At 31.1% G+C, this 22,546-nt stretch overlaps 1 protein-coding gene across 1 annotated transcript in view; it reads right to left on the bottom strand.

Annotated features, from left to right (window-relative positions):
* The window catches only part of arr (low-density lipoprotein receptor-related protein 6), a 108,332-nt gene that overhangs the window by 31,499 nt on the left and 54,287 nt on the right, over positions 1 to 22,546 (bottom strand). The window contains exons 9-13 of the mRNA XM_085817750.1: positions 13,918 to 14,058; positions 11,061 to 11,350; positions 4,825 to 5,051; positions 2,967 to 3,151; positions 2,474 to 2,677 (exon numbers count right to left, since the gene is read on the bottom strand). Of these exons, the coding sequence (XP_085673876.1) occupies positions 2,474 to 2,677; positions 2,967 to 3,151; positions 4,825 to 5,051; positions 11,061 to 11,350; positions 13,918 to 14,058 (1,047 nt within the window). The remainder of the gene's footprint in view (positions 1 to 2,473; positions 2,678 to 2,966; positions 3,152 to 4,824; positions 5,052 to 11,060; positions 11,351 to 13,917; positions 14,059 to 22,546) is intronic.

Here is a 22,546-nt window from a genome sequence, read left to right as displayed (position 1 = left end):
AAGATGGAAAGAAAGTACTCAAGTTAAAGAGTTCTCGAATCTCCTGTACATTATTATTACACAGATTTTTCTACCACGAATAATATAAAAGTCTCTGAATTGTATGTTCTCTCACAATTATATGTCCATTTTCAGTGACTCAGGCCAAAGGTATAATGAATAGTGTAACTTGAAATGGAAGAAATGGCAAAGTAAAATTTTAAATCATACAAAAAAGCAATCTTGAGTTGATGTAGATTTTGAATAGAATTATTGATTTCAAGGGCAATCAGACATAGATATTTGTTCTTCAGAAGGGAGTAATATATATATACAGTCAAAAGTCATTAATACGGACTCGTCGGGACTTCGGCGATTCCGGATTACTGATTTTTCCGGATTATAGATCATCAGTTTAAATCTTGTAAGATGGCATGCAGAAATTACAAAATTAAAAATATGAAACCATAATTTAAGAAATAAAGAACAATTATGATCTAAAGGGTATCAAAATTTACAAAAAGAAACTTAATATTTATTTGTTTACTTAAACATTTAAACATTTCTTTCAATGTAAGTTGTTTAAGTTTCTTCGTTTTATGTGATAATACTTTCTCTTTAATTCTATAAACAGACATAATTTCTTGTTCAGTTACAAAGTTCCGCTGCTCAAGTCCTATAATTGCTGTGTTGAGAATACCGACTAATTTGTCAATCGAAATTTTTTCTTTTTCAATAACCTCTGTGTCACTTTCTTCACTATCGGAAGCGAATTATAATGACGAGGAATTTGATTTAAATCATATCAAAGTACATCGAGATGAAGTACTATATTTAGTAAGGAATTATAAGCCAAATAAAATAAAAATATCTGCCCTGAAGATAAAGATAGTGCTGACAGATCAATTTCCAATTCATCGCCTCGGCGTCCCCCCTTCCCCCGCGCGCCGCAGAGCAGTGTGAAATTGATAAACAGATTTCGGAATGGTTAGAGAAAAAAAGGATATGTCTTTATCCATTTTTTGCAGCAATTCCACTTTTTGTTTGATGGACATCGAAACATACTTTCGCTTTGTAGATCCTTTGGGAGCATCTTAAATTCTATTTGACATAATCGAAAGTTCAAGCTTACTTTTATAAAATTGCTCTAACAGTCTGCAAAAAATAATAAGCCGGATCCAATTCGAAGATTAAGGAACAACGCAATCTGCAACATTAACTGAATTAGATAAATTTAACTTAGCTTATACCATCCGTTATACATTAAACGTGCATGCGTAAACGTATCATGCGCATGCGCACATGCATATTCGTAGCCGTAAAGGTCTTACGTGCACGCGTAAACACGACGCATGCGCAGAAAGTTTGCAGCTTTGAAGTCCGGATTATGGGTGTCCGAATTAACGACTTTTGACTGTATATATAAAGATGGGAGAAACAAAAATTATTTTAAACCAAGAGCAAAGCGAACAAAAAAAAAAAAGAATGTCTGTCAAAAAAATTTATGAAATATGAAAAAAGTTTTTTAAAGTAAGTTTTAAAGTAAAGTTTTTTTAAGTAAGTTTTAAAGTTTTATCAAAGTTTTTTAAAGCTTTAGGAAAAACTGGATTGGAAGTAACATCATTAACTAAAGATAAATTTCTGTGAATAAAAAAAGCTTTAAAGAAATTTGACCAACTGAAGAAGCTATATTTAAAATTCTTGCAGAAACAAAATCAAAATTGTGATTAAATACCCAACTAGGATTACCTATCAAAGATTTGTTCATTTCTCTTTTTTTAATACAAGATTCATGTCCTTACAGAGATATTTTAACACTCTTTTACACAACAACCATTTTTACATTAAAAGCAAAGTAAAAATGAAATATAGTGCCATCTGTCAAAAACAGTTTTCAAGCTTGCAAATTGAGATATTCAAATTTTGAAAGCAAAGAAAAACTTAATTGTAATTAATATTATTAACTAAAGATAAATTTTTGAGAGTGAGAAAAGCTTCAAAGAAATCCAATTCACCAACTGAAGAAGCTTTATTGATAATTCTGGCTGAACCAAAATCAAAATATAGAGTTTAAATGGCTAACTGAGATTAGTTACCAAAGATTTGCTTACTTCTTCTTTTTAAATACAATATTTGTGTTGAGTGAAATTTTAACATCTTTTTATTCAAATTATAGTAACAAAAAATGCTATAAATTCCAAAAAAGATTAAAATCAGAAATGAAGCCTTTATTTTATTTTGCACAATTACCATCACCTGCTGCTGCTATCAGCGCACGAATGGATTAGGTTTTGAACTATACGTTACTTAGTATTTATTCTTATATATATGGAGAGCTACAGAGCATATACTTAGAGCTAGATTTTATTACTTTAAGTCTTAAATTTTCATAATTTTTTAAATAGTAGCTCAATATATATGTATTTGCATATATACATTCACACAAAGAGATATTACAATAAAAAAAGTACCTACAACACTTTTAAAATCTTACCAGATTGCCTTGAAGTATGATAAACCAAAATATCCATAACATGATCTAAATTTTTCTGAATCACTGTTCTGTTTAGTCCATTGGTTTTATTTGCTCTTTCAATAGTACTTGTTTTCCAATCTGTCCAATATATAAAATCTTGATACTGAGTCAAACCATATGGATCAAAGAGATTATCATCAATGATAGACTGGCGGTGATTTCCTGTTTCAAAAAGAATTTATATCACTTTCAATACTAATTTTAAAACAGAGGTTTTGAGTATTATACATATTTAAATATAAAATCTACACATAGCTTAACAAAACAATTCTTTATGAAATAAAAATCTTAATTTAGTTAAAATGAAAATTAACTTTAAAATACATTATGACAAACGTGATCTTAAGATTAAAATGTTATTTCAAGTGAAAAAAAGTATTAGAAACTGAAAACTCTAAGAAGCAAATTTAATTCTAGCATTAAAAAAAAAAATTATTTAGCAAAAATGTACCTGCTAAGTCAGATGAGTCAATTTTCAAAGCATTAATATCAATCCAATATAATCTTCTTTCTACATAATCAATAGTTAGAGAATTAGGCCTCCCTAATTTGCCAATAAGAACTTTTCTGTGTGATCCATCCATTGCTGCTCGTTCTATACGGCCGCTAGTACCCCAGTCAGTCCAATACATATAACTGCAATATTTTAAAATAATTTATTCATGATATGTTTAAATGCATTAGCTATCAGAATAAGCAAATTTAAAACACAACATGCTTATTATATATGCATTTTACCAACATGCAAAGTCTTAGATAACAAAATTCTGACCTTAGGCCTGTTTAGTTCAATATCTTTGTCCTTTTAAGAGTTAGCATTCTGTCTTGTCTAATTTTTTTACTCCTGAAGAAATATTCAGGCAATGATAAGATTAAGGACTTCTAAAAATACTTATCTTTAAAAGACCCTTTTGGGGAAGGATTTCCATTGGTTGCTTCATCAACACTTCCAGGTTCCAAAATCTTGTCCCTTTAAAAGGCATCTTCAATCTGGCAAATGTAACCAATGTTTAGGAAGATGGGCATTGTAAAGCAATCACAATCTAACAATTATGGGAAGAGGCTGGATGCTTTGGTTGCAGCACTGTCTCAGCATTTGTGATGGGTAAAGCAGCTATACTCCTAAATCTGTTTTCTGCATCTTGTAACCAATATATAACATCCAAATAATATCCCTTACTGACAACTCATCACTTAGAGGCATACTGATCCTGAGTTACACTATGGTTTCTGGAGGGGAGGGGGGCAAACTGCTAACAGAAGCACCATGTTCTCTGATGATTGCTGTCTATCTTTTGGCCATGGAAATCCAATTTCTACTCGGATGAGTGACTGTGACTCAAAATCATAATCATATACACAAGACTTAATTTAGTTTTTAATTTTCTCCCATAAAATCACTGTAGGCATATGAAAGCATGACATGTATAACCTACAGATGTGTCCCTTCTCAAGTGAGAAGCCTTGAACAAAAAATTTTGCCATTACACACTATATGTCGAGATCAACAGTCAAAACTCAATGCACTGAACCAAACAATATATCTCGTTCATTTACAAGTTGTTATTCAGAGATTTTTCTGGAACTAATTACAAATTTTCTTTGACTGTTTTACAACTATAGTATATAAGCAACATATAAAGATCAAATCTTAAAATGCGATGAATACGAGTGATGAAATGGTAATTCTGCAATGAAGATATAATGTCTGGTAGATAATACATGTCATAACATCAACATGCTGATGACATGCTTATTGGAAGAGTCAATAATTTAATCTAAGAGAACCTTATACATATTCTGGCCAAAGTGATGTAGAAATAAACACTCAAACTGATTGCAATGACTCAAACTGATTGCAATGACTCAAAACTGATTGCAATCTCCCCTTGATGACCAAGCTTGAGAGTTGATTCCTCAGTCCATCAATTATGATAGGCTGCATAATTCTGTAGAAATGCAGATTACTGAACATGTAACAGTCAAAAGGATTCTTTACTTCCATCTTTTACCATACTGGTACATTAGGTAGATCAGCTCCTTAACACTGGTAATTTCCAGTTACTTGCCTTATGAATACATTAATGCCTTATGAGTACATTAGCAAAGTAGAATTTTGCGATATCTGAGTGCTTTATTGACAAAGTAGAAATAATTTAAAAGTAAATTTTCACTATTCTATTCATTCTATCAAAATTAATATCAAATTAATCAAAACAACGACTTTATAAATGATCTTTTAATAAATCATATTTTTAAAGATTAAGCTCAATATAAAGAGTTTGAGATACACATAAGGTTATAATTACCCTTCTGATGGATCTAGAGCAAGTGCCCTAGGATCATCCATATTTTGCCATAGTAAAACTTTTCTAGATGAACCATTTAAACGGGAAACTTCAATACGGTTAGATCCCATATCTGTCCAATATAGATTTCGAGCCACCCAATCCACAGCCATGCCTTCAGGATAAGTCAGTCCAAATTCTACAACTGGTTCTACATAGCTACCATTCATAAAAGCTCGGCTTATAGTCTACAGAAGAAAATAATTTCAATAAAAGAACACAACCAAGGAAATAAAATAAAATACAATGATGATTCATAATTAAAGGGGGAAAACTGTATCTTGATACATAACACATAGGATAGAAAAAAAAATCTTTTAATATGTAAGTAATGTTGCAAATGTTCATAAAAGATATCAATAGAATCATGCATTACAAAGAAGTCGCTATACTGAAAATGGATTTAACATACTTTCATTGTTTGGAGACTACTTTTCCTATGGATTTTTGTAAAAGGAACTTTCCTTATAATGAACATCAACTGTATTATAAATTAAAGGCTTTTTAAATTACATCATTTGGATATATCACAGAAGAATTCCGATAATTTGCACCCCTCAGGATCAAGGGTTGTGTAACTTACTGAATATTTGAATTGTGTCATGTTTTTCTGAGTTTTGTTTAACATTTCTCATTCTAAACTTTAGATTAAATTAGGATTGTCTGCATATAAATAACTAACCATTTATAGCTAAGATAATCATTTCTAGAGGCATAAAGCAGACTCAGTTTTCATTAATCATATTATCTCAGTCACCTCTTAGTTGACATTTAATGTAATGAAATTTTGGGAAAAAATCAATAAAGTATGAATTAATGATTTAATGTTACTGCCTATAGTTATAAATAGCTTATGAAATATCAAACAGAAAAGATAAAAAGCAAAATGTATCATATATAAGTATTTTGCTCCGTTTTTTGGAAAAATATGTGCCTCTGAACGAGATTCGTGATTTGAATCTTTATCTTGTTGTATTCGTATATAATTTGTCTCTGAAGGTACAGTTATGATTATTCATGAAACATAACAATAGCTACATGCTAAGTAACAGTTTCATTCTCTGTCAAAACTACATAGCAAAGCTACAGTGAAAGACAGGGCTTCTCTATTTATGAAGCAATAAATAAACTGTTTTTATTATAAAAAAATTCAAAATAAAAGTCTGAAATTTATTGAAGAAGTATTAAAATAAATGTCTTTGCAATGTGTAAGAAAATTGATAATAGAAGAGCTTAATTTAAAAAGCTTAATTCCATTATTTTAATTTAATTGATATAAAATATCCAACTATAAAATTTTGTTCTTGTGATCTCGAAGAAAATGTTATAAATGCTGCTTTTTTTAAATATATCATAAATTACAATATTGGATATACAATGGTTATCATAAATTAAGGAAAAATCACAAAAATAGAGATAACTCCCTCAAAAATAAGCCAAACCGTGTAAAATTTGAATATGTTGCTAAGTACGAGTAGCTGAGTAAAACTGCGATATGCAAATTAGTGGTGTTGCTTTCGGAATATGTCATCCGCGAGGAGCATAAAAGTCCATGTTTGAGAGCAAGCCCATATATTTCACTGTGACAGTGACATCAGAAATCTGATATAGCCGATTCGTAACAATGATCTCCAGGCGTCATTTGCCTGTAGAACTACGATAGAAAGCCATTGGGAGACTAGAGGCAGGACAAAGTCAAACAGAAGTGGCCAGATGGCTAAATGGGAGTCCTTCTGTGGTTCACAGACTTTGGAGGTAATTTCAAACCACAGATTCGGCATCTAGGAGGTTCAGCCAAGGACGGCCAACAGCTATGACGAGTTCCGATGACCGATATTTGACATTATGTGCACGCAGGAATAGAACTGCTACTCCGACTCTTCTTAGATCCTCCCTTGCTGCAGCCACTGGAAGGTTCGTGTCAACGTCAACTGTGCGTAGAAGGCTTCAGAAGGTGGTCTGTATGCGAGGCAACCGGCCATTAGTGTGCCGCTCACGTCATGCCATAGGAGGGACCGTTTTCAGTGGACATGTCCACTAGATGCCTGATCAATGGAGGGCAGTTCTCTTTATGAATGAGTCCAGACTTAGTTTAGAAAGCAATAGTAGGTGTTATTTGATATGGAGAGAACCTAGAACACGTTATCATCCGTCAAACATCCGTAAAAGAGACGCATACGGAAGGGCCAGTGTCTGTGTTTGGGGTGGCATCTCTTTGGGTGTATGCACTGACCTCCATGTCTTTCTAAGGGGAAAAGTGAATGCTCAGATTTATAGAGATGACATCCTTGATGTTTATGTGCACCTATACGCCAGGGCAATAGGTGATGCTTTCCTGTTACAGGACGATAGCGCAAGACCAGACAGGGCTCACATCGTAGATGATTATCTTCAACAGGAAACAATTATGCGCATGGAGTGGCCAGCTCGATCTCCAGACTTGAATCCTATCGAGCACATTTGGGATGCTTTAGGGAGACGTCTAGCTGCTCTCAATCTGTTCCCTCAAACTCTTGCCGCACTTGCAACTGCTTTGCAAAAGCAATGGCTCTCGCTTCCTATGGAACTGATAGACCGCATAATTGAAAGCATCACACATCGCTGTACATGCTGTATTGCTTCTAGAGGCAATTATATTCCATATTGAAGGTACTTTTCCTATAGCAAACTGACACCTTCGATTTATTCATTTTATACATGTGCTAATTTCTATACTACCATATTTGTCTGGTAATTTCTTTTTATGTTATTTGATACCTTACTATGTGTTGTATATTGTGGATAAGTTTTATTAAATTCTACATGTAACTTTTTCAGTAATCGTGATTTTTGTGATTTTTCCTTAACTTATGATAACCAGAGTAGCAGATGAATGCAGATGTGTGGTTTTAAAACTGACTTTATATATAAAAAATTAATTGAAAACTACCAATTACAAAGTTTGACTCACTTTGATAGCATAAAAATAAATATCAAACTCCTAACAGATATTAAGTTAATTATCGCTATGTCTGGACAGAGCTAAAAAGTTGTGTAAAGGTTTTAAAACAAACATTTTTAATAAATCATATGAATTAAAAAGTTGTATGAAGGTTTTAAAACATTTTTATTAAATCACAATGTAAACCATATATGCATTGAATGGTGGAAGGGGAAAAACTTACAAATCAGCCAGCCACTTATGGTGATGAAAATTAAAGTAACAGTAAAAAATTTCAAATTAAAATTTAGTAGCCAAGGGCTAAACAAAACATTTAATGTGAAGTTGGCTCAAAACTTCTTACCAGCAATTTAAATATTTGCAACTATAATGCAATGCTGAATAGCAAAATCTTATCTAAGCAAACTAATTCAGCAATGTGGCCTCTGAATTAAACTTCCAAAACCTTCTTTTAAATATTATCTCTTTCTGCCTCATTTACATTTTAGTAGAGAAATGGAAGCAAGAAGTGACAGTAAAGATGCAATACATAAAAAAAAACTGGTTTATGAAAAATAATAACAATAACCCTACATAATTAATTCATAAAATTTAATGCATTTAAGATATATTGGGCAAATGATGATGGATGGGGAAATGGTATAAAAAGTAGATGGAGAAATGGTATGAAACATTATACTGACTATCACTAAAAAATATCTGGCATTTTCAATTAACCAAAACTTGCTTCAGGATCAACCATTTAGAAAAGACACTTCATAAAGATTATTTTAAGGAATGTCAGCCTGTATTCATATCAAACATTTACAAGTAACTGAATGACAAGCAAGTACAGCAACCAGTATTTAGCCATCTTCTCACTCAGTCATATACCAAAAACATTAATGGGAAATAATAGAAGCACACAACTGTATGTTTAGTTGCTAGAACAGTTTTTGAAATCGGGAAAATCTATACGACAGAGTTTTGAAGTTTACTTGAATATGAAAAGAGGTAAAGGGCATCTACTCAGCAAAAGCTATGCTTTCAATAGAGAACTTTCTCATGTGAATTAGCTCACATTTATGTTATGCAATGGTAAAATCATAAAAGCATTCATACAATGAGGCTATCATCGAAATCTGAACCCATGTCAAATTACAGCAATTTTCGACACTCTTATCCGTTTGGGTTCTAGTCAGTACTTAATATAATAATAATAATAATAATAATAATAATAATAATAAAAGATAATTTTTTACCTATATTCAAAGTGAAAAAGATAAAAACTGCAAAGCTGTAAATTTATTGTACTTAATAATTATGAAATAACAAAGAAAATATTTTTGACTAATTGTAGAAAAGCCAAATGTTTTCAATATTACAAGCACATAGACTTCATAGCAGTTCTATGAACAGCACAATGTAAATTAGGAAAACTTAGTCACATGAAATATTTATGACAGTAAATTATTGCAAGTATGCATAAAAAAGCCACAGCTTGTATGAAAATATGACAAGAGAAAACTTTTAAATTAGTTAAATAGAGCAATTTATAAAAAAAAAAGTTTCAAAAGGAAATCCTTTCATAATTAGGTTGCATATCATTAAATACTTAATCAGAAACATAACTGATGTTTGCAGTGCCAAACAATTTAAATAATTCTTGTTGCTAGATACAGCAAAAGAAATAAAATTGAAGAAAACATATAGTAAGGTTGTTCCGCTCTTCTTTTCTTAATTATACAAAAATTTTAAATTTCATTTAGCAATTTTATAAAAAAAAATTACAAGTCTGTTTATTATTATTATTTATAAATACCATCCTCTTGAAATTACATAAGATATTTAACTTACTACGATCCATTTTTTTCCCTATACCTACATTTAAAGAACCTCCTTCAACAAAGAGTTTCTTTATTAACTCTTTAAGTGGCCAAGATGTTGGCTGCCAAACCTTAAGTTACCAAAACAATCAAAAGGAAGTGGTAGATTCTCAATTATCATTCTAAACTGACCTCCTCAATTTCAATCCATATCGATTCCTTTTCTTCCAATTTACATACATACTTTAATTGTCTGGGCATATTTCAAGATGCATATCTACGTATTCAAAGATATCATGACTAATATTTTTGAATGAGTAGATATAATTTGGCTGCTTAGAGGGTTAATTTCATTACAATAAATTATTGTATTGAAATAATTCCTTTAGGATTTCCAATTCTTTTTCACACTGATAAAACACTAATGCAATTGCATTAAGATGACTAAAGAAGCAGTTATGTAACACTTGAATATCCAAATGGTGTAAATGGTGCACTTTCATGAGACATATAAAGTTTTCAAAATAAATGCAATTTTAATAGCTCAGCACACTAAACTTTAAGAATATCTAATGAAATTTTAATGTTGCCAATTACAGTTGCCAGAGTAAAAGAAACTTCAGCTAATACAAAATAATGAAAAGCTGAAATATGTCCACCCTTTGGCCAAAGAAAACTATCAAATACAAGCACTCTGTCTAAAAAATTAATTAATCAAATAAATTTTTAAAAATATTGATGATTTAATTTTGTTCTGATAAAAGCAAAGAAAATTAAACTACAAAACAAAAACTTGAAGGTTAACATAGTGTCTTTTTATATTAATTGCATTCTTATTTACAGTTTTCAAAGTAATTTGCTTTTACTAAATCATCCAAAACATATTTTTGAAATCCTTTTATTATTTTTCTGAATATTAAAAGCTACAATTACATATTACCATAAAAGTTAAGAGTAGCTGTAAGCCAGTAACATTTACCGAACACAAAAATATAGGTATAGTATATACTTACAAGTAAACATACAGGTATAGTTACACTTAATTGTACACAAAAATATACAGGTATAGCTTCCATAATGTATAATGGGATGCATTTACTTTCTGGCCTCACATAAAGAATAGCTTTAGCAGATGCTAGCGCAGAAAATGCTAAATAACTTCAAATAAATTTGTTTTTTCAATCTAAATATGTCATAAATTTTTCAGTAAAAAGTTTATTTTCATATACATATAAGAAAAAATTACTGTCAAATCCATACTGAATTTGCTAAAAATTCGTATTTTGTTTGTTTATATTAAAACTGAACATGCACAGCCATTAATAGATATTTGGAATTCACCAACAATTCATAAAGCAATTAATCAATAATAATTAATAAATGTGTCTAGACAATTAAGGTAGTACAATAAAGATTTGAATAATTTTAAAATGTATTTAGTGCTTTAATACCTTTAAACTTGTATCTGTCCAATATATCCGACTGTCACTGATATCATAATCCAAAGCATTTGCTTCCTGAACCCCAGACACAGGAATAGCATCATCACGATTTGATTCAAGAGATATACTACGTATATTTTCTTTGCGGGAAAAAAGAAGAAAAGCTTCAGGAACTATGCAGGTCATATTATCACTAGTGAGTTCTAAACCAATTGGACAAGAGCATGTGTAATTATTCCCAGGTCTATTTAAACACAGATGAGTACAGTTTCCATTATTAACAGCACATGGGTTAGTTCCTAAGGGAAAAAATTTTTTTTTAATTATATATATTATTGCATCTAAGTTTACTTTAAAAATAGCACAGATGACTAGAAATGAAAAATTATGCAAAGTTACAATTTGACTTATTGCACATTACTGTTACAGGGTTCATAGCCACATTAAGTTAAAAAAATAAGCATCTATAAGCACTTTTCAAGCACATTTTAAGAAAAAAAAAATAAGCACCTGTCTAATTACATCATACATAGGCTGCATAACCTTAAAACTTAGACTTGTAATTTAAAATATGAGAAATGAAGTACTTACTAAGAGAGAATAAGCATTACCTCAACCATGGAAAATAATTACTTTTTTTTTTTGTTTGTTTGTTTGTTTTTAATTTTAAATAATAGTTCAATTTACAGAACTAGTTTACAATGAGAGAAAAAAAAACCATGAAGAACTAAACTATATTACAAGATTTAATGATGAAATTTCAGTTCAAAATAGAGAAAATAAATAACAATAATGCGTATTTATTGCATTCGCTTGGAACCTAATAATAAATACAATTTATTTTTCCACTCATATTGATATTTAAATAATTTAAATCTAAATTCAAAACATTTTCTAAATTTTCATTGTATATCAGTTTTCTCTTAACAGATATTGCAAGCAAAGTAGTTTAAGTAAAAAAGAGGAACATTTCTGAAATCGGAAGACAGAAATTTGCTTCATGCAGTCATCTTTAACAGTAAAAGCTTAACTAACCCACATACTTGGAAATTGGCGAATATTCGGACAGTCGAGCGTAACTTGAAGGAGCGGATGAGGGGGTTAGACTGTAGACGCTCTTTAGATTTTTGCGCTAAATAAATGCTTTTGACATTTCAATATGTGCATCATATAAAAATAAACCAACGGAACTAAATATTCTGCTTAACAGGTACAGTAAAACTCTTTTAAGTCTTCATAAACAAATCTCGGACTGAACATCAAAATTAATTATCTCTGCAAAATATCGCAAACGTTATTGCGCAATACGTGCGCTGTAATTCTTCCCTACGTGATATTACGCAATCGGAATCAACAACTGCTGGTATTGGGAGAATAAAGAACTAAATAACTGGGGTGTTTTTCATTCTAATTTTCAACAGACGGCGTTAAATTTCCAGAATTGAATCATTCTTCGCTTGGGTTGGTAGACCACAGAACTTTTAATCCTATTCAATCCAGATTGGAAAGTGACCAAAAAAAAAAAAAAAAAAAAAAAAAAAAAGATCCGTACCTTGTTTTGCAGCGAACTGTAACAGTTTCAATATTCAAGATTTTGCGGAGAAAGGGGAGACCTCCCAACCTTCGTATTGTATAATGTATTGGCCAAAAAAATGAAATTATTTTGACTATTCGATTTCTTTCCCTTTATTTAAGCCATTCCGAATATTATTCCTTAGAAAGCTAATCTGTGTTAAAACACAACCATTTTTGGAAGTTTACTGTACTTCAGCAGTTACTGCAACAATGTTATTATAAACATTAATACATATGCTCATAATATAAGCATAACGATCATACTAAACACGAATATGAACTGACCAAGCAGAACGAGAATGCAAATTTTTAAGATCTTGATAGAAATTCAAATGTGTGTAGTATTTGGGTGGGAGGAAAAGAATGCTGAATGTAGCGGAATTTTCTACTGCTTTCGCAATTATCTGACCAATAGAACGACGGGCACCTGTCTGTACTCTTCGTGCTGCACACCAAAGGTTATGTTAATGCAGAGAAAGGGGAAAAAGCTATTTCCAGGAGTATGACTCACCATCTGACATTCCTAGCATTCATTTAAAAAAAAAGCACTAAAAACAAAAACAAAAACAAAAAAAAAAATAAGGGCTTTAAAGAAAATGTAAGCACCTATAAGGGCCTTTATATTTTATTTTCAAATATAAGCAGCACTTATAAGGACCGCTACGAACCCTGTGTTACATTGTGGTGCTTCACTTTTGGCTATGTTAAAGCTTTAAATCAATCTTATCCAGGAGGAGGAAAAAATTAAAATACATTTTAAAATAATTAATACAAAGTTAATTTTAAATTACAATTTAAAAAAATAACAAAAAGATAATCATCAATTAAAATAAATCTGAACATAGATACAACTATAGTTTAAAACTACACAAAAAACTGACATGATATACACAAAATTACAAATTTGAACAATTCTATAGCTCAGAGACCCAATATATGATATACAAATCATAGTTATAGTAATGGAATTGTGTTTATAAAATAATTAATTAGTACAAAAATAATTTACTCTTGTATTATTAATATTAACTCTGGTTATTATGAATGCAAATTTTATCACTTTTATAACCCATGGAATGAAGTTCCCAAATGAAAAAAATTAATAACAGCAATTTTTCTCATTTAATACATCTTTTAAGCTATGAAACAATTCATAAGCAAGATCACTAATCAATGGTCAAGGGCTGATATTACCTTTTGAAATATATATGAATTATTTCAAATGCTTCAATAACTTCTAAAATCAACAACTTTCAATATTTAAAAGAAACAATGTTATTAATAATCATACCATGTATTTCATTTACAGCAACAGCTTTTAAACCCATAAGGTCTGGAAGTTGCTCTATGAGAATTTCTCTTACCACACCTGTCACTTTATCAACACGTTCAATAGAGCGTCGTTGCCAATCTGTCCAATATATGTATTTTCCTATGCAAAACAATATTCATTTCTATATAAGTGTGAGAAATATGACAGAAATATTAAAGTAAGCTATTGATTGAATTATTTGATAACAATGAGAAAACTGAAATGGAGTAAAATTAATTTTATTAACAAATATAGTATCAAGGCAATTAAGGTAGTCAATACATTGCAAGAAAAGGAATTAAGATACAAAAAAGGAGGATCATTCTGCAATTATAATCAAGAAAATGTCACTTTCCTTTGGAGTCCCTTTTGGACAAACCCCTGGCTGCTTGAAGGGTTAAATACTTGAATTAAAAGAACCATTTTAAAAAAAGTACATTCCTTTAAATTTTCTGATATCTACATCTGACAAACCTTCCTATCTAGGAAAACACAATTTCATTTTCTAATGCAAACTAACATGCATTAAGTTACTCATGAAGGAAACATGAAATATGTCCATATGGAAAGCCTAATTAAACTACCAGCATGCAGTTATTTAAACAAATAAGTTTTTAAGCAGTTTTTAAGCATACTATTTTAATTGTTATGGATACTTCATAAAAGTGAAAGTGTTAAGCATAGATGTTTAGCATAGAAACTCTATCGATTACAACTGCAAACAAAGTTTCTCTTCATCAGGAGAAAAGAAATCTGCAACTGAAAAATAAAGTTACGAACATATTTTTACCCTAAGGGAGACGAAAGACTAGTGTTATCTGTTTATAGAAATAAAAATTGAAAAACTAGAATAATAGAGATTTAAAAATATTAAGTGGGACTGCATTAACATCATTAACTAAACATGGTAAATTTTTGTAAATGTGAAAAGCTTCAAGAAAATCTAATTCTCCAGTGGAAGAAACTTTCTGGATAACTTCTGCAGATGTAGAGTCGAAATTCTGATTAAATTTCCAACTATGATTAGCAACTGAAAACTTGTAAATTTCACCTTTTTTAGACATATAAGATTCATGTTCCTTAATGCAAAATTTTAATGCTCTTTTGGTTTGGCTGATATATCTTGAACTACACTGAGAAGATATGCTATAAATTCCCCAAGAATTGAAGTCATACACAGTATCTTTAAGAAATGAACCATAAATTTTATTGATAGATGAGAAAAATGACTTGAAAATTGAATTTCTGGAGAATTCTTAGAATTTTGTAATTTACAGAAGAATGGAAGAGAAGCATAAATAGGTTATTACCCCTCTGGCTGCTCATCCCACGATTTCCACAGGGAATTCAAATATTGCAAAATTTGCTCATCCCACAATTTTCGCCGGCATGTGCTTTTATACCTTTATTGAGGAGCACATCCCACGCTTTCACCGTTTAATGAGCGAAATAAATTATGTACAGTATTAGACATTTAATTTAGATTTTGACCCACAGATGTTGTTAATCGGCCTCTAAATTGCGGCATTTGAAAGTACTTGGTATTTACCACTCTAACTTCACTATGCTGCCTTTTTCTAATCAGAAATGGCTGCTTGATAACATACAGCGATTGACAGAGCATATATTCCTGATGATTTATTAGATTCTGAAAGTGATTTCAGTTTTGATAGTGACAGTGATTTAAATTTTTCTAACTGCTCCTCAGAGAGCAAAGCCTTGAATCCTGTTTCGAACTCTATCATACTAAACTACATTGCTAAGGTTCTTTTTTTCCTCAGTGCTTTATATTTTCTGAAGTTTTATACATTTTACTTTTTTATATTATATAATAAATAGAAATTAACTCTAAATCTTTTTCTGGGAGGGGTGACATCTAAAATTGGGTTTTCTGCCAGCTTAGTTTCTCATGATAAAAATATATTTTCTAGAAAGAAAAAATGCACATTTCAATTCTCTAATACATAGAGATTTAAAATATGCAAAAAAAAAAAAAAAAAATTTTAAGCGATTTTAATCCACAAATTGAGCAGTCACAGGATTATTCTAGCAGCTTGGATGGAAAGAGGAAAACTTTTTAAAAGCTTTATCAATGACTACAGGAGAAAATCCTCTGTCGATGGCAACTGCTCTCAAATAATTGAATTCATTATCAAGTAGATATTCAGAGGAACAAACTTTAAGAGTGCAAGAAAACATAATAAAAAGAAGCCATTTTTTGTATAGTCAGGTAACACGACTTAGCATACGGAGGCAAACAAACAGAAAAAGGTTTACTGAAAATGGTAATGTTGAAATCAGATTCATTATGGTTTATAAAAATATCAAGGAAGGGAAGAGTGTTGTCAGATTCAAATTCAGATGTGAAGTGGATGGGTGGATCAATCGAATTAATAGTAGATAAAATATGTGATAAGTCTTCTTTGTTAAATCCAGAGATGAAAAGATAGTTTCTCAAATAATTTAACTTCAAAATAGTGAATGTAAATGTCAGCAAGTATAGGACTGAGGATAGCTAATCCTTCAATTCAGCGGTAATATTTATTTTGGAAAACAAAGTGAATTGGACTCAAAAATACTTTAATAAGTGGAATTAATTCTTCAGTTTCAGTATGCGAGAAATGGAATTCTCAAAGCCTAGTTTCAGAGCATTTAAGTGATCCTTCAACTGGTAAACAGAGATTTAACATTGAACAAAACCATAATAGAGTGCAGGGAAGAGGGATGAAGAGAGACTTTGTTTGCCCTCGAATTCGATAGTTTCTATGTTAAAAATCTATGCCTAACACTGGTTGTTGCTTCACTTTTATGATTTATTTGAGGCGTGTTTCTCTTCGGTCTTCTTATGGATACCTTTTCTATGCCTGTTTTATACAGCATTTCAAACAACTTATATAAAAAATGTTTTATAACTCTTACTACATTTTATGCCTTGTTTGAAATGATAAAGCCAAGTGCATAAATTCACCAAGGTTTATGATTTCATAGCTGCCAACATATCAATATGGAAAACCTGAACCCCTTCCCCAAATTTAAAACACAATTTCAAAAGAGTAGAAATTGATAAATTTGATTTAGAGTCACTTTACTATGCATATTATTAAACATAATTTTGATTTTGAAATGCATGAACTTAATATCTGAATTTATTATTATAAAATTTTAATTTCACTTTGTTTTTAAGTAATTTGTTTTTTGTTTTTTGAAAATTTTAAATGATGACTTCTGAAGTTTTATTTAAAAGCATTTTTTAAACCAAAGAAAATTAAATTAATAATTAGCGTGCATACATGAGCTTAATCATATATCATTTACAAATTTAGAACAAAACTACATACGAATATACCCTTATTAAACATTAGTTAGGTCTTTATAAAATGCTCTATTATCCTGTATAATATATTAAAACAGTCTCTCAGATCGAAAATTAATCAATCATGGAAATAATACTGAAAATAACTCTCTTTAAGAATCTTTCATAAAAAATTTTCTCAAAGTATTTCCCTTCACTCAGATTCTTAAAGTTATATATTTTTTCTAAAACTATATTTGAAAACGATGAACTAAATTCACACAAAATAAAAATTTGGACATATGGAGATTTATTAGGAGATGTGACAAGAACCAGAGAAACTTCTCAATTTATCACAAACGATGGAAAGCTCTATGATCTTCAATCCATTCAGAAAGAATGCATTTACATAGCAAACTGAGAATTCTATCCTATTTGTATATAATTTCAATCGCAATCAACACAATTTCATCTGAAACTGTTTATAAAAAGAAAAATTAAACTTTTGGATCAAAATAAGCATAATGCATAACATTTAACTAATCAAATTAACCCCTTAACTGCCGCGGGCGTATATATACGCCTTGCTCAGCCGACGCGTTAACTGCCCCAGATGCGCAGCCGATGCGTTAACTTTGCGAATAATTTTAGGTGTAGCAGCGCAAAGCAAATGATAGCAGTTTGGAAGGACATATATATACGCCTGGGGCAGTTAACGCATCGGCTGAGCAAGGCGTATATATACGCCCGCGGCAGTTAAGGGGTTAAAAATGCATGCATTTATGCCTCTAATACAAAACTTTGAAAACTTTGATAACATTGATTTTTTAATGACAATTTTTAAATTTGCACCCCCAACCTACTTAGAGCAAAATGCTGAAATGAGCAATAATTCATTCATAACCCATAGACAATAAATATAATGGAAAAATAAATATCCCCAATAGTAACAGTTGAAGTTTATAGGTCACTGCTTCATGACTCAAAGATACAGGGGTTGGACAAAAATATGGAAACACCTTTAAAAAACATGTTTCTTTGCTTAATATGGTGTAGGAAACCTGTTGGCATCCAAAACAGCTTGCAGTCTTCTCTGAATGAATAAATACAGTTCCTGTATATTTGCCAAAGGAATATTATACCATTCTTCCTGCAAAACGGTGGCAAGTTCAGATAATGATGTTGGCGGTGGATAACGAGAACTCACTTTCCGTTCCAATGTAGACCACAAAGGTTCGATAATATTCAGGTCTGGTGACTGTGGTGGCCAGGGGAGATGGGACAACTCATCCTCGTGCTCAGAAAACCAGTCCTGGACAATGTGAGCTGTGTGAACAGGGGCTTTGTCGTCTTGGAAGACACCATCACCATCGGGGAACAAAGTTTGTACCATGGGCTGAATTTGATCGGCCAAAATGTTCACATAAGTCTTGGCAGTCATGTGCCCTGACACAGTTATCATGGGGCTAGCAGAGAACCCCGATATGGCTGCCCAAATCATAACAGAACCCCCGCCATGTTTCACTCTTGGCAACAAGCAGTCTGTATTATAGGCTTGAGATGGCGTTCTCCAGACGTAAACTCGGCCAGAAGTGGGAAACAATGTGAAAGAAGACTCATCAAACCATATTACTCGCTTCCACTGCTCTATAGTCCAGGCTTTATGACTTAAACACCACCTTTTCCTGTTACGGGCATTAGCATCATTGATGAGTGGCTTCTCAATTGCAGCACGGCCAGCAATTCCCTGTTTATGAAGCTCCCTTCTAATTGTTTTGGTACTCACAGGGTTCGGTAACACAACATTCATTTCAGCAGTAACTTTTGCAGCTATTGTCTTCTTATTTTTCGTCACTATTGCCCTTAATGATCGTCTGTCACGATCACTCAGGACACACTTTCGTCCGCGCTGTGATTTAGCAGATGATGTTTTTCCGCTTTTCAAATATGCGGAATATATCTTCGATACAGTACCTCTTGAAACACTAAACACCTCGGCTACCTTGCTTACAGAAGCACCTACCATACGTGCTCCAACAATTTGCCCACGTTCGAAGTCTGTTAACTCTGACATAATGCAATGACAACCTCACATAACAGTACTTCGACAACAACTGAACTGTTTAGCACATTTACGAAGTTGTATAGGTGGCGTCAGTAGTCAAAAACGCCAGCGCCACCTACATATTTCATTAAAATCAATCTTTCTTTTCAAACATGCATTTCACAAGGTGTTTCCATATTTTTGTTCATCCACTGTATGTGCCATATGGAGCTTTCATAATTACTGCCAATCGGTGCTATGATCTTCATCTCTGTACATTTGAATGTTCTATGAAGTATTTTTCAGAAATCACAATTTCATCTAAGTTAATAGGATAAACAATAGCAGCTGAAAATTCACCACAATGTTACAAACAGCTATAAAGAAAAAATTCAAATTTAATAACTCCTAATATTTTTTCACCAGAACTTCAATGAATAACTATACACACATGGTGTTCCAAATAAAAATACATCCAGACTGAATATCAGAATAACACAGCTTTAGTTAGAATTAGTGTGGATATGCAGGTTAACATAGTATTGCAAGAATGTAACAGAGTTATAAAAAAGGGGTATCTAATAAATACCAAATTAAGTTCATGAATGCACGTCAACACATACCAAACTAGCATGCTTTTCAGTTTGGTTTGAGTATACTTTTATTTAGATAGTTAAATAAAGCTTATATTATACTTGAATAAAAGGCTTCTTTTTGCTTAAAAAAGTGCATATTTATAATGCACACACACTTCAGAATCTATTAATACAGCTAATGGAATACAGTGCTTTATGATATCAGTTGGATTAACCAGAAACATTCTCACAACGGAATTTTAAATTATACATTTCAACACTTCCATAAGCACTTGTTTAATTTTTTTTATCATTAACTTCACTCTGATCTAGGTAAAAAATCCCCATCATTATTATCATTATCCCATCATTTTCAGGGAAAAAAGTTTCTGCTAAAATCTCAATGACTCAAACTGTTAAATTTGGGTATCTAACAAAAATGTTTCTCAGAAATATCAGTACAGAAGTAGTGAGCAAAATTTCTTGACTCTTCTTACTGTTTCCCACTAATATTCATGATTCAGTGCTTTGATGTCTACTTTGACTTGAACTTTGCCCCTACGTTATTCTTACTCCAAACAATTTATTTTGAAAAAAATAGAAAAGAAAAATCTTATTTTGTAACTGCAACATCTTCATTATGGCATCTAAACACAAAACAAGTGTGTTTTCATTTAAGAATATTACCAAACTTTTAAATTAGGTAGAACAACAATGCCAAGGAATTATACTGACAAAACAACAAATAACTATGATATAAGAGAAAAACAAACATTAAATTAGGCAAAAAAACCTTTAAAACTCTAATCATTTAGAGGGCAATCGTATATCAACTGCCAAGTCAAAAGAATTTTATTTGAAACTACCGAAGGCAATCTAAGATAGTTTCCCCACTAATTTTAAATGACTATGATATGGATAAAGAATTGGAGCATGTGGTAATGAATTAATTAAACAAATTTTTAAATTTAAGGTTTCAAACATGAAAGGCAATGGAAAAATAAAACTCTGATTTTTACTAATTTATTCATAATATATTAATAATAGCTGCCATTAAATGAAACAAAAGTGAAGCCAAGGGAAAAAATTCTGTAATAAAATGATAATATGCATAACACTCAAATTCTTACAGTTGCAGGAATTTCCATTCCTTTGAAATTTTTACTACTCAAGCCAAGAAATAAGCAGTTACAAGAAAGCTGCTAAGGGAATTAAAGCATTTTCAAAAGATTGCTGCACAGAACATATCTTAATCAGCAGAATAAATGAAAGATTACAAATTTAAGTATGCATATTGTACAAAATCTGAGATCTGAAATCACCGATGCTCAGTCGATTTCGTGTTTCATATATTTAAGGATTTCAAATCCCGAACTTAAGATTAATAAAATAGCATCTATAAATTCTGGTATGGTTGTTTGCAAAAATAATGAAGCATTTTTGTAACTTTTCAAGAAAATAAAAATTTCCAAAAAATATCAATATAATTTCTTGTTTAGTTACAAAGATCTACTGTTATAGTCCTGTAACTGTTCTGTCCACTAAATAGTCAAATAAAATCTTTTCCCTTTCAACATCTTTGTTTGTAACTGTTCGGTAGAGAAATTCCATTAAATAGTCAAATGAAATCTTTTTAGTCTCAACAGTATGAATGTCATTTTCTTTATTAGTCATGATATTTTTAGACTTAAAAATCATATAACAACTAATGACTAGGACATTGTTGTGGCAATGAAGACTTTAATTATATAATCTCTATTCAGCATTATTTGCATTTTGAACACATATTCCATTAATCAGAAAATTTTGTCGTTATTTTAAAGCACCACCACTTTTACGCTTTTTTTGGTACATATTTTAAAGTCAAAATTCAACTGCATATTTCAAATTTTATTATGCAGTCATGGCAGCAGGCATCACCATTTGGTTATGCTTCTTTATGACACAACCACATATTTTTCCGTCGTCTAAGAATAGGTTCTCCCCCCCCACACAAGTGATTTTGCATGGAGATGATTCTGCACAAAGAAAGGTTATGTTTGAATAATCATCTTACACAATTAAAATATCACAGTGTTTTCTAGATTTAAATTCATACTATAGATTTTATTGCTGCATCTATTTATTGATGATAGGGGGACTGCCAGTACAGTGAAAGGCTTATATCACTAAATCAACATTAGTACTTCTCCATTTATTGAAAAAGTTTTCTTTTTACTTGCAATATTCCAAAATTTTCGAATATGTGGTCATCATCTTGAAACTTAGTAACTGGCTATAAATTATGCCAGCATTAAAAAAAAATATATCTGCAGACATGTCCTATTTTAATGCTGCAATACTCCACATAGCAGATTTTATACTAAAATATTTCAAGCATTCCTGGATGGCCTTGTTTCTGCACTGGTTTTAAAAAAAGATTTATTTAAAGCTGCATTTCAGTGCATTTGAAGTTCTGTAATAAATTGGCTGAGTGATGGATGTACAGTTTGGAGTGGAAAATAAAACTGAGATTTTATAGTTTACTAAAACTGTAATTTTGATAAGATTAATAACAACAGACTGAAATAAATAATCAACTATGTCAAATAACTTAAGCAAGACTGAAATACACAATGCTAGCTGAGCTTAAATTCAATAGAATCTAATACTTTATCTCTTCTTTCTAACTATACCAACAAAGGAAAATCAGAATTT

The sequence above is a fragment of the Stegodyphus dumicola genome, chromosome 5 (assembly GCF_044657685.1).
Source record: "Stegodyphus dumicola isolate Sdum_Otavi_A_Nest chromosome 5, ASM4465768v1".
Lineage (NCBI taxonomy): Eukaryota > Metazoa > Arthropoda > Arachnida > Araneae > Eresidae > Stegodyphus > Stegodyphus dumicola.
The sequence above is the reverse complement of the archived record's forward strand: the minus strand, read 5'-3'. Positions and strand labels throughout refer to the sequence as shown.